Source organism: Ciconia boyciana, chromosome 10 (genome assembly GCF_034638445.1).
Source record: "Ciconia boyciana chromosome 10, ASM3463844v1, whole genome shotgun sequence".
Classification (NCBI taxonomy): domain Eukaryota; kingdom Metazoa; phylum Chordata; class Aves; order Ciconiiformes; family Ciconiidae; genus Ciconia; species Ciconia boyciana.
Genome location: NC_132943.1, coordinates 14829410 through 14842100, shown reverse-complemented (window position 1 = coordinate 14842100; position 12691 = coordinate 14829410). Strand labels below are relative to the sequence as shown.

The following is a 12691-nucleotide window of genomic DNA, read 5'->3' as shown; positions in this document are numbered from 1 at the left end:
GTGGACAGAATTGTCTGCTGGCTCTGAAGAAGATAATCTTTCTGCTACCCAATTTAAATCTAAGTATATTGCCTTACTAGCTAGTTGCACCTGATGATATAAAAACACTGGCAAACTAGCAACATGTGTTTAAATAAAAAATTGAGAAATTCCCCGCTTGTTTTAACTACAGATGAGTTTTCAGTAGATTAATTTTGAACAACTGAAGGATAGCTTTTTTTTTCTTCTTTTGAGTTGCTGAAGTGATCAGTAGTTAGGTGTTTGAGTTTATGATGTACTGGGGAGTGGGGGGAACCCAGATAATACAAACTCTTCCTGACATTTTGGATTTTAGGATTCAAATACTAGCTTCTTTAAAGAAGTTCTTGAAACAATTAGTGAAGTAAAAGAATTGTCCTTTTCATGTGATTTCTGTGCTCATTGCCAGTCTGATGGTTAGGAATAGATCATATCCCCACCCCAACTTCCCCCTCCCCCCTGTAAGAGGCAGGAGATGGCAAAAGAAGTTATTTGCAAGATTGTCCACCATATATCAGACTTGGTCTGGCAGCCAAGGGAACAGGCTATTGTTAATTTGAGTAACTTCGATTCAGGCTGACAACGAATAGCGCAGCATGTTCAGTGACACAAAAGATGAAGATTGCTGCTAACTTGTTGGGCTATTTGGCTTTTCCTCTAGCAATGCTGGAGAGATGTTTCTAGTAAGGAGGAATTGAACATTTAATAGGTGGCAAATTTCTAATTGTAACATACGGGTTGCAAGCATCAAATACTTGCTCTTCCTAATGGGTTTGTACAACACGTTGGTTTGTTACTCTGGCAGTTTTATCTAATGTAGTGCTTAATGCTGAAAATTGTATAGCATTGCACAAAGTATGCACCCATTAATTCCATAAAGTATGGAACCAGTTTTAGCCTTACCACCTCACTAAAAAAACCTTGCTTACCCTACCTTCTTGAAATGTTGCTGGGTTGTGGTGGGTTTTTTGTGTTTTGTTTCTTTTTTTTTTTAAATTTCTGAACCAGCGAACTGCTTTAGTAAGGACTTACAGTACTCTATGCAGCCTGTTGTTCATACTGCTTTTTGTTTAGCAAACTTTATCTCTGGATTTCAGCAGTAGACTGTGCTGGGCAAACTCTCATCAAAATGTAAACTTTTTGCCAGGTCCACTTGAATTCCATTTTAATCACTTGGAATAAATCTTAAGTTTGCTGACATCTGTGTGTGTCCATGCATGTGTTGGTTTGGGGTTTTTTTTTGTTTTGTTTTGTTTTGTTTCCCCCCCCCCTCCATTTAAAAGCAGTTCAGATTCCCTTCTTCCACACACACCCTTACCATTCGCACGGAGCTCCTGTAGGCAGCAGTGGTAAGAGCCGAACAGAGTAAAATGCTATCAGTGCCTGTCGTGGGCCTCTCAGTTGCCTTCCCATGGAATGTGGAGGAGATGAGAGAAAACAGGAGGGAGATGAAACAGGCGTGCACAGCCAGTCCTGGAGCCTAGAAATGGCGCGCTCTGCCATTCCTGTATCTCAATCACCTGCAGCCTCCAAGTGGGTAGTTTGTATATTTTTATGGTGGAGGAAGGAGTAAGTAAATTGTCTCTTACAGCAAGTGAGTTTATGGAATAGGAAGAGAGATTATATCATTTTCTTCAAGAAACAAAAAAAAAAAAATTGCTCAACTCCATTTTGCTGGTAGTGTAAGCAAAGTTGACATAAATATTTGCTTCATTCTTCCTTAAGCTTCCTGCTTTGTTTTAAAAATTTATTAGATACATTTCAGATAGCTTTCTGTAGCTACTTTTTTTTAAATAGGTAATGAGAGCGTTTTCAGCTGTGTGCACAGCAGCAGTAGATGGTTCAGTTGTTCTGATCTGCAGCTAATATATCAATCACTGCATATCCTGGCTGTATTACAGGCTGACTTTACACACTCTCTGCAAAAGGCAGGGCTGCTCTGAAGACAGGAATGTGTTTGCACTTGGCATTGCAACCTGAAAATACCGGTTCTTTCTCATACTCCTGTTGCTTTTCTGTCCTCCGTGGGACCCGCTGTGAACTTCATGGCACTTAATTTAACGAAAGGAGTGTTGCTAGGTATATAATTAATTTGTATTAGTTGCAAGGTGACATTTGGGATTGATCAAATGAGGTGGTGCTACCTGGGCATTGTGAAGCATGCGGGACATGGTGTGCTAAGTAGTTTGCTCTGGCTGTTGAGTCAATGCAATTACATTGAATAGGGTGCAGTGTTCACTGTTTAACTGAGTCACCTCCTTTGGAGGAGGGAGCTGTTCACTATGCACAGCACTTGGAAATAGGTCTCCACCGCTAGCTGTATGTTAGCTTTCCAGCTTTATCTTTAATTTCTGGTATGAACTCTTCAGCAGTGGGAGTATATGCGATTATTTTAGGGAGCACAGTGTATACATGTAGGTGTTTCTCTCAACCTGCCATCTATAGCTTATTTTTCACATGCTGTTGTACGCAGTACAAGTGAAGCCATTATTTTGGCTTCACGTCTAGACTATAGCTTATAATTAGCATTAGTAGGTGAGGCAGTAACTTCTGTCCTCCCGTGTGACAGCTGCTAAAATGTCACCTGTGAATAGATTTTGCAGAATTAGGTAGAGCTGACCCTTATGTTCGGACATAGACAGTTTCGCTGTTACTACGCTTGAGTCATCTAAAGAAATGCCTGAAAGCCAACAATATTTATTTTGTCTCTCCCCTTCCACCCCAAGTAAACATCACTGAGTGCCAGAGTCTCCAGCTATGATTTATGCCTCTCTGGCACATTGTCACTGGCTGACCTACTAATGTGTGAATTAAGTGTTTGTTTGGACAGGATGAAAATTTTAGTAATTAAAGTGGTTTGTCAGTATATTTTTTTTTAATTTAAAGTAGATAATGCTTTCTTGAAGATTAGCTTTAAATAAGGTACTACAGGATGTTTCTGTTGTTCAAAACTGACATTTTGCATTGCAAACTTTGAGTGAGCACTGAGAGCTGTGAATTGTGAAAGATTTAGATTAGATTGTTTTAACAAACTACTTGTTATTCCAGGATGGTCTTCGCTAATGAATAGGGTTGTCTTCCTTTTTTTTGTTCTTTCTGTGAGATTTCTTTATTGATAATTCAATGAAAGTAATTTATTTTTCAGCATTGGTTGGACAACACAAAAAGCATTAAAAAACAAGTTAAAAGTAAGTGTCCTTTCTGTTTTCTCTTGGGGTCTCATATTGAATGTACAGGAGGCACAGAGAGTTGAAATGGGTGGTGGGGAGCAGTGTCCTGAGGGGGGTGATAAGACCCGGTGACAAAAACCTGGCATGGTGCTGCTGATTGTTTAATGATCTCTTTCCTCTGTACCTCATATTACTTTAGTCTAATGTCCTTAATTAAACATGTTATAGGCTCATTAATTGTAGTTTAAATGGAGTCAAGGCAGCTGAAGATGTTATAGTGTTATAGATCATTATCCTGACAACAGGAAAACTTGCCTTGGAGCCTCCATCCCTTGGGGCAGTCCTGAATGCCCGAATCTGTGTTTGGTCCAGCAAGTCCTTACCTGCTGCACAAGGGTTTAGTGCGCCGTGGTTGTTTCAGTCAGTGGTGCGTGCTTGGGTAAGCTGTGACATCGGCTGATTTGTGTGTAGCAGCTTCCTTGCTCTGCGCTGTGGGAAGTCTTCAGGGATTTGTGGTGCTGTGTTAATACAACAGAGGTTTTGGAAGCACCGAGAGAGAGAAAATTCCTCCTGTTAAATGCAAGAATCAGCAGAGCACTGCACATTTTTAAAGAACTGTTAATCCATCCTTTTGCTGAATTAACTCTTTGGTTTCCAGAAAATTTGGTTCTTCCACAGAAGGGTCTGTTAAATCCCCCTAAAATATGTCTAAACTTCTGTGGAATAAAGGGGCCCGAGCTGTCAGCAGCAGGTATTTCCCAGAGCCCTGGGAAGGTGTTACAGAGACCAACAGAGTGCCCGAGGATTTGGCCAACTGCAGAGCCAAGATGCACACCTTTCTTGATGATGGATAGAGTCCTTAAATATAGGGATTAACCTAGATTCGTTTGCTCTTGGCAGAACAAGTCAACTTAATGTGATATGACTGTTGGATTGACTTGTAACATATAAAACTATTTTGTGCATATATTTAAGTGTCCTTTCACCCTGATGTTTTTCATGCATTTCCCTGTCACAAAAGATTTCCTGCCTTAAGACCTTGTGGTAGGACAGAGCCAATTTCAGTCAAGTTTTGTGATGTGATTCTGTGTAATGGAAAAATAAGATGTATCATCCAGTAACTGTTACTGCTATCTTGAATGAATTCTACTTTGCAGTTGGCCCACCGTATTGTCTGCATTTTCGTGTAAAGTTTTACTCATCAGAGCCCAACAATCTACGTGAAGAGCTAACAAGGTAAGAGGGATTTTGTGTGTGAGAGAGGTACCCAGATAAGGCCAGGAAAATGTTTTTGTGGTATTTATTTAAACAGTTGTATGATGTTTTGGAGAATTCCTTAGAGCTGCTTGCTTGCTTGGCTTTTTGTAAATATTTCTAATGTAGCTCTCATGAAATAAATGAGCTCTAATATAAAGAGATCTATATATTTACTATATTATTTGATGCACCATTTTTCATTAGGCAATTCTGGCAACTGATCTGAGTAGCTTACACACAATGGACAGAGGTTTTTACTGAAGAGGACAGGCATCGTTCCTCTTTCTTTATTATTCTTAAGCTGCATTTAGTTTCAAGTGTATGCAGTCATCCTGTCTCTTTAGGCAGAAAAGCATCGAATTGCAAGTTAGAGCTTTTTGGAAAAAATAAGTTCAGTTAACATTTCATTACTTCTGTGGTCTTTGCAGAGCTTATGGAAAGGGAAAATAGTACTTTACTACCATGTTGAGATGTGAGTTGACAGTACTGTATGTGTAGGATTGTAGTATCAGGTGAGCAGCAGTTTCTCTTGATTAAAGCATTTCACAGATCCGTTCATAATGCTGCATTTCATGTTGGACTGAGACATACTTGGGGTGCTTTGAAAGAGAACACAACCTACCCCTACCATCTGTCAGTAGTATAAATCTGTTGTAAAAGGCAACATTTCTTTGCGTTGTCACCACTGCTGATGATCTATTTTGGAGAGAAAACGAAGTTGTTATGTTTTCTTGATAGCTGTAGATGCTTCATACCCTCAGCCATTTGCAAGAGTGTGAAGTGTATTTGTTTGTTGTTCAGGTTTATGTCTGTGTGGATCTTCGATCTGCACTTCAGCCAAATCCCTAGGAGTGCTACCAGGAAGATTATAGTAGCATTACCCCTTACAGCCATATGTACCCTGTGCAGCTTCATACTTACATGCGGTAACATAATGCAGTTGTAACTGCTCTTCTTTAATGCTTTCCTGCCAATCTGGGAAGAATGTTTTACCTCCCCATTCATGTTCCTGAACAAACATTTAACTGTCTTTAAAAATAGTAACCATAGACAAAATTCAGACCTACATCTTTATCTACTACTATGAAACATTTTCATCCATCCTGACTGAGTTCTGCCAGTCAGACCTTGCTGTACAGGTTTTAACAGGGCAGACCTGAAACCTGAGGGCTTTTAAACCCTGTCTGTCTGCTTAGCTAATCCCCCAGAAGAGGAGAGCAGCAAGTCTTTCTTCTGTCTGAAGACAATTCTACTCCTTAAAGAAGCAGTGGGAAGGGGAGCTCTGCTATGGGTTACAGGTGTCACTAGCAGGGGCTTTCCGAGGGTTCCACCTTTTCTTTGTGCAGGAGGACAGCAAGCTGGAGCCACTTTTCAGCTTCCACAGGTGCAGCTTGCTCACGTTTTCTGCCAGCTTTCCATCCGATGCCACCAGTCAGAGGTCATGTAACACAGCCTAAGCATGGGAAGTATGCTTTAATTGTTTGCAAGTGTTATGTGGCTGATAAGCACGGACTGGTCACACCCGCTGTACACTGGAGGCCTGTGCTCATTCTTTTGATATCTAGGGTCAGTACCAAATACATTTATTCCCCATGTGGGGGCCAGTGTTCAGAAGACTTTGGGTAATAAATGGTTTGGCAAAGTATTTGTGGATTTCCAAGGGACCTGTAGGAAAAATGCCTGCATCCGTTTTGTGTCTGTATAGGTGAGTACGAGAAGATACAGGCACATGTTGAAACAGAGCATTGTCTTTGGCTTTTTGTGTAAGGCTTTTGTTCATCTGTAGTAGAATTCAAACTGGATACCATTGCAGATGCCAGCATTCTAGTTGATGAAACTACTTCTCTTGTTAAAGGAAAGCTCTGTACCATAACGGAGCAAGAGGACTACTCTTTGTGGGTATTGGATCGGAAGGATTGGTGTTGTACACCAAAGGGATAGGAGCTTTATATTCAATATTTGCCCAATTTCTAAGTAAGAAGAGTACTGAATAAGCAAGCCAGTGAAGGAAAGCTGGCTCTGAAGAGTAAACAAGTTGAAAAGGCTGCAGCCTACTGCTTATTTTTTTGTCACTTTGCAGTCAGTTTTCTGGGTTAGATTTTTAACTAGGCAATCCATATTAGGAACATGTATTTTTGAGAGACTTTAAAATACTCATTCCCTTATGAGATCAATATGTCTATGAATAATGAAGAAAGTGTGGGAGATGCAAGTTGTTCTTTGCCCAAGTAGGATCAGAAGAGAAAAAATGAGACTCACTTAGGTATCCTGTTTCTTCTTCCATGGAACACTGTAGTTCAGCTTGTGACAACTTCTAGTTTTGGGTTTACTTCATTTGAAATGTGTGCAAAGCATACAAACCCAACTGATAAAGCCTTGAAAGATCACAATGCAGTTTCTTCAGTCTTGAAAACCCATGTAAAGAGTAAAAAAAGTTTTTATTTGTCAGGCTCTAGCTTCCTCCTGTTGGCTGAGTGACACACTAGAACTATTAATCAATGACTTTTATTTCTTATTTAATCCTACAGGTATTTATTTGTTCTGCAGCTGAAACTGGATATTCTTAGTGGAAAGTAAGTATTCCCAATAAACAGCCTTTTCAATAATTACTGTGTGTTTAGCATAGGATTTATTAAACTTATATTTGGATAATTTAAGTTTTGCTAAGTAATGTAATGTTATTTTTTTCTCTAAAATATTACTTTTCTATGCATGAATAGCAGCAGAGGAATGCTTAAATAATGTAGTGCTTATCTCTTGTTAATTTGCTGAAAATCTACTAATCCTTTTTCACTTTCTAATCCCAAACATTTGCAGTTTCTCACTGTCAGGTATATAAGTTGTCTGCTAAATAGTGTCAGCTAAGGTTTTAACAATGCACTTCTCTTGTGGCAGATTGGAATGTCCTTTTGACACAGCCGTCCAGTTGGCAGCTTATAACATGCAAGGTGAGTAGGTATGAGCAGCGAAAGATGAAGTTGCACGAACAGCTTTGCATAGACTCTTATTACCTCTTTTAGTCTGTTCTTGTTAGATCCAGAAAATAGGTTCTGCCCAGACGTTAGCGATCCAGTGTGAAGCACAGCTCTTTTTAATTGTAATTTTGCTCACAGCATATATAGAAAATTACTCGATTCCTCAGGAAGCAGAACGAGGAGGTTCTGAACGTAAACAGCTTTGCCCTAAACTTGTTTTCTCAGGTGCCTGTGTGCAAACCTGTCCACTTTCACACAAGATACGAGGTCTGCAGTATTCCTCAATTGCTTTGATGTAGTAACACAGTTCACTTTTTTTTCATTGTGTAGCTTCTGCCATGTGTTTTCTTTGTTGTACAAATCAGGTACGAAATTATTTTGGTTCTGCGCTCAGTTGAAAAGTCCTGTATATAAAAACCACCAGCTTTTGACTTCATCTTATTTGTAGAAACATGTTAGTGCCCCACGTCTCGTGCTTGTACTTGAGCATTTATGGTTGAACTGTACTTGTTGGTATTTCAGATCCTTCTTCAGCCAGAAGAGGTGACATACTATATTTTTTCTCAGCTATACAGCACTATGCCTGAGTCATCTGAGACTCTTATTAATGAGTTGTCTTTAACTTTTGATTCCAGCTGAGACTCCAGCATCCATGGCTTCTCTGAGAACTGTGGTCTGACCTTCAGTTGTTTGTATAGGTCGTACATCACTGATCTTCATTGCCAATGTCTTCTGTTGTTTGGATGAGGGTGTGATCTTAATGAATGTGAAGTTTGCTGTAGTTTCAAGCAGGGAAAGTCACAAAAGAAAGAGAGGAGGCTTGAAGTTTTAGAAATGTCTGCTAGAGTAGGCTTTTGGGTCCTTATTGGAGGATATAGCTATATGGCCTTATTCAGCCCAGTTTATGAGTCTACAAAAAATCCCAGAACCTGTGCTGCAAAAGCTATTGTACAGTCATCTTTGATGAAGAGGGAATTTGGAGGTGTGCCATGCATTTGTGCCACACAAATTCTCTACACAACATTGATATTATAAACCAATGCACTGTTGTACTTACTTTGCAGGAGTTAGGTAACAGGACTAAGTCGCTGAAATTCTTTCTCTTACAGATATTTTCCAAAACATATTTTGCTCTTCAGGCAGGAACTACTAATGGCCCTGATCATGTGTAGGCATAGAGAGTTGGGATTAAACTGTAAAGATACCTGCCTTTTTAACCTGCTCTTTTGTGTGGAAGGAAAACAGTTAGAATATATTCCATAGTTAAAAATATTAGCATTGTTAGAGCCTTAAGATATGGGTTCAGTTGGGTAAGTTTTTGGAAAAACAAAGTGATCTAATTAGGCCGTATATCCATTGCTTTTTGTGCTGGTCTTTTCTTTCCTCTCTTCACAATGAAGCCCGTAGCAGGGCTTTAATGTTACTGTCTGACAGCTGTGTACTTTTATTTAAATCAGCTGGAACCTAAGCTGGCTTTGACAGCATTCCTTTCAACAGAGGCAGGCGTTTTAGTGGGAGTAAATTATTATAGAACTACAGACTTCTCAGTCAGCATTAAAAAAAAAAAGAAAAGAAAAGGATAAAGGAGGGGGTGAAAAGACTATTATGCTTGCACTGTTCAGAAATCCAAGAAACAAGTTTTTAGATGGTATGTACCTGTGGAATACTGTGTGTATTTATTTGACTTTTCCAGGTCTTCCCAAAGACGTCACTACTTTTTTTCCTACAGAAACATCTGTAGTTTCTTTTTTCAGACAGAACAATTATTGGCCTGTATCAGACACCCAAGTTCCAAGTTATAGAATTATTCCTAATTTTTTTGATATGAGCTGAACATTAAGAAGCTGCTTGAAATCAGTGGGAAGAGCAAATGCTTAGTGACTCTGAAAATCAGGACATTTTTATAAAGGTTTCTAACTGCGAGTTTCAGCATTTTAGGCATACATCAGTCTTTAAAAGCTGGACTTGTTAGCATCTGTGGAAAAAGGAGGTTGTGCTTTTGATGTGGCACACCCATTGACTAGTATGTTCCAGTATGCTCTCTAAATAGCATCTCTTATTGCCCCTGTTGAGCATGCAGCAGTGGACTAGATGAACCATTTGACTGACCCAGTAGGGTATTTATTATGTTCTTAGATGAAAAGGAGAGCGACAAATAACAGCTGCACAATTGTGTCCTGACACAGAGTAATTTTAGCAGGACAGGGGGATTTGTAATCATAAAACCAGAAATTGATTTTTAGAATGGACAGATAGTTTTATGAAAAGTGTCAGAACTGTTTTTGCTTTTTAAAAATCTCAGGAGATTTTGTTTTAATAATTTAAGACAAAGTTCCATCGTAACTTTAGTCAGCTGTCGTCTCAGTAGAGACTTTAGTGATAAAAATGTTGAAAACTTTCTGCAAGAAAGAAAAAAGGTGAGTTTCAAGGATGTTGATAACTTCCATTTATAGGAAGCTTGTTAAGAAATGTATCAATAGCACTTTGTAAAAATTAATGCAAAGCTTTTGTGCAGACAACACGACCATTTGTTCAGTGTCCATAATTTCCCTGTCAAAAAGTTGACACTTCAAATATTGGGAGGACTGGAGGAGAAGGAGGAACGCAAAAAGAAATTTAGTATTTTAGATTAACTAAAAAATATGCAAAAGTTCCTGTTAATATCCACTGCATTTATTGGGAACGTTGCTTGACAATGCTTTTCTTTTGTAGCTGAACTTGGAGACTATGATCCTGCTGAACATGTCCCTGAACTGGTGTCTGAGTTCAGGTTTGTTCCCACTCAGACTGAAGAGATGGAACTAGCCATTTTTGAGAAGTGGAAGGAATGCAGGTACTAGATCTTCCAGTGCATGCTAATCAGCTGTTTGCACCGATTTTTCTGTGAAGAAAATGTATTAAAAAGATGCTGCTAACGCTTCTTCTGTGGTCTTGTTCAGAAACATAATTCTAATATGGTTCTGTCATATTTTGTAAGAGGATATAATGTGAAAAATGAAGCTTTTCAAAGGTCTGAGTAAAATGATGAGGTACAGAATCTTGAAATGCAATAATTTTTGCAGCAGCGGTTTCAGATTAAAACTTACAAAAGTGACCTTGATGTTCATGAAAGCGAACAAGTGTCAGCAGTGTTTACGTTTTTCACAAACTTTCAGGAGTTTATTTTCCTCTTTCCTCATACACCAGTTTTTCCTTTCTGTGCTTTTTCAGGCGTCTACCTAACAGCAAAAAATTTATTTCAGGGGGCAAACACCAGCACAGGCTGAAACTAACTACTTAAACAAAGCTAAGTGGCTGGAAATGTATGGTGTAGACATGCACATAGTCAAGGTATGTTTAACCACAGCATAGTGACCTTTGGAAATGATAATGTTAGCTTTGTCCCGCATTTCAACACTGGTTTTGCTTGGGGGGGGGGGGATGTGAGGAGTATTGTACTCATCTAAACTGTGTAACAAGTGATTCCATTTTGTAGTATACATTTCTAGAAGTATAACTTTAGTCCAAGCATGTCTGTTCTGTGTTAAATATGTGACTGGTGTGGCAATATGTACTACAGTTTGTATTTAGACTAAGAGCTATGTGAAAATCATAGTAATTAAATTAAAATTGGCTGTGGTCCAGTCGGTTACCAGCTGAAGAACTACAAGTAAAAATAGATCTCCTGTGGAGAAGGAAGTGCAGAGAACTGCACAAGGAGGTCCTTATTACCCGGACAAATCAAGAAACTTTAATTTTCCACTTTAGTCAGCCTTAGTGAAGGGTTGCAGACTAGAAAAATCCATTGCATAAGATCATTGAAACACAAGAATTTTGTTCTATAAAATAAGCAGATATGTGTTTAATTGTAACACTGGGCAAATAAGCTACATTAATCACTAGAGTAATTTGGATAAAGGGTCAAACACCAAAATGAACATAATCTTTATTTTGTGGCAATTAGGCAAGAGACGGCAATGATTACAGCCTGGGACTAACACCTACAGGAGTTCTTGTCTTTGAAGGAGACACAAAGATTGGTTTGTTTTTCTGGTAAGCTCTCTGATTGTACGTTAAAATATATTTTAGATTTTTACTCTTTTGTTTCTTTTGCACTAGCCAAAAAAACCCCTTTGTTTGGGATATGAGAGCACCATGAATACTAGGTATCTGCAGAAATATTCTGTAGCCTGTGTTTTCATGGTGTCCAAAAATATTCTTTCTTTTTTTGACATTCTTGGTTGATATGTTAATAGGCTGTATATGTGTAACATGCTAGAGGCAGGTAAAAGATGGAATAACTTTGGGATGTTTTAAATTTTTTTTTTTTTTAATAGTGTGTTTGTTGTTGTATTTTGTGCTAGATTGCTTTGGAAATAGAGTAGCACCCAGTCAGTGAAATGAAGCTTCTTCAGGCGTTCTAGCTAAGTGTTACACCTTACTGTTGAAAAAGAGACAGAAGCAATAGTACTAGTGCAGTTTTTACATATAATGTCATCTGAACAGGCTTTTCATTAAGAAAATGTCTCTTTGTGCCTGGTAAAGGGCAGAAATGTCCCTTTCCGCTCATCAGTAAGGACTAATTAAAAATAAAACAAACAAATAAACAAACCCAAACACACTTCCCCCCCCCCGCCACCAACCCAGATCTATATATAGTCAGGGGATATAGAGCTTCTCTTAGTTTTTATGAACATGTGCTTCTTTATGTGTCAAATACCTGAATAACACCCCACAGTTTCTTAGAACCATTCTGATGAAATTTTGCAGGGCTTTATATTGCATAAAACACAAGGTGGAGAACAGTCTATCTAGCATATTTGGGTCTGGGTACAAAGGCATTTGTGGATTTTTAAGTGCTTTATTCTGTAATTCCCATCAGTCTTTCAAAACTGTATACAAAGAATAAGTAGGCAGATGATGAGGTGAAATTTCATCATATGAATAGTTAGTTTGGGTTAGTCCAGTCCAATTTTATAAACTTCTCAGAAAAACACTCACTTTGTAGCAGAAATGTTATCTGTATGTCTTGTCTTTCCACCATCAATTCTGTGTATTTTTTTTGTTGGCCAGGGAGGGGGGAAAGTGGTTGCATTTTTGTGTTGTGTCATGTTCACGTTGTTTTCTTTGGCTGGGATTTTCTGAAACAGAGTCATCGTAGGAATTGCTCTGTGATATATTGTACAGCGATTTACATTTCTTTAATAAAGCAGAATTGTTTTGGCCTGCCTTTGTGTCTTTCTGAGTTCAGTTTTGTGGGCTTATGGAAGAGTAGGCAAGCAGGAGTATTTG

The 12691-nt window shown here is 38.7% G+C and overlaps 1 protein-coding gene across 3 annotated transcripts in view; it reads left to right on the top strand.

The window, feature by feature from the left end:
• The window catches only part of EPB41L5 (erythrocyte membrane protein band 4.1 like 5), a 61652-nt gene that overhangs the window by 15060 nt on the left and 33901 nt on the right, over positions 1 to 12691 (top strand). For all 3 annotated transcript variants that reach the window (XM_072874957.1, XM_072874956.1, XM_072874958.1), the window contains exons 4-10: positions 3164 to 3206; positions 4346 to 4424; positions 6974 to 7018; positions 7341 to 7393; positions 10133 to 10253; positions 10663 to 10750; positions 11364 to 11452. In XM_072874957.1, the coding sequence (XP_072731058.1) occupies positions 3164 to 3206; positions 4346 to 4424; positions 6974 to 7018; positions 7341 to 7393; positions 10133 to 10253; positions 10663 to 10750; positions 11364 to 11452 (518 nt within the window). The remainder of the gene's footprint in view (positions 1 to 3163; positions 3207 to 4345; positions 4425 to 6973; positions 7019 to 7340; positions 7394 to 10132; positions 10254 to 10662; positions 10751 to 11363; positions 11453 to 12691) is intronic.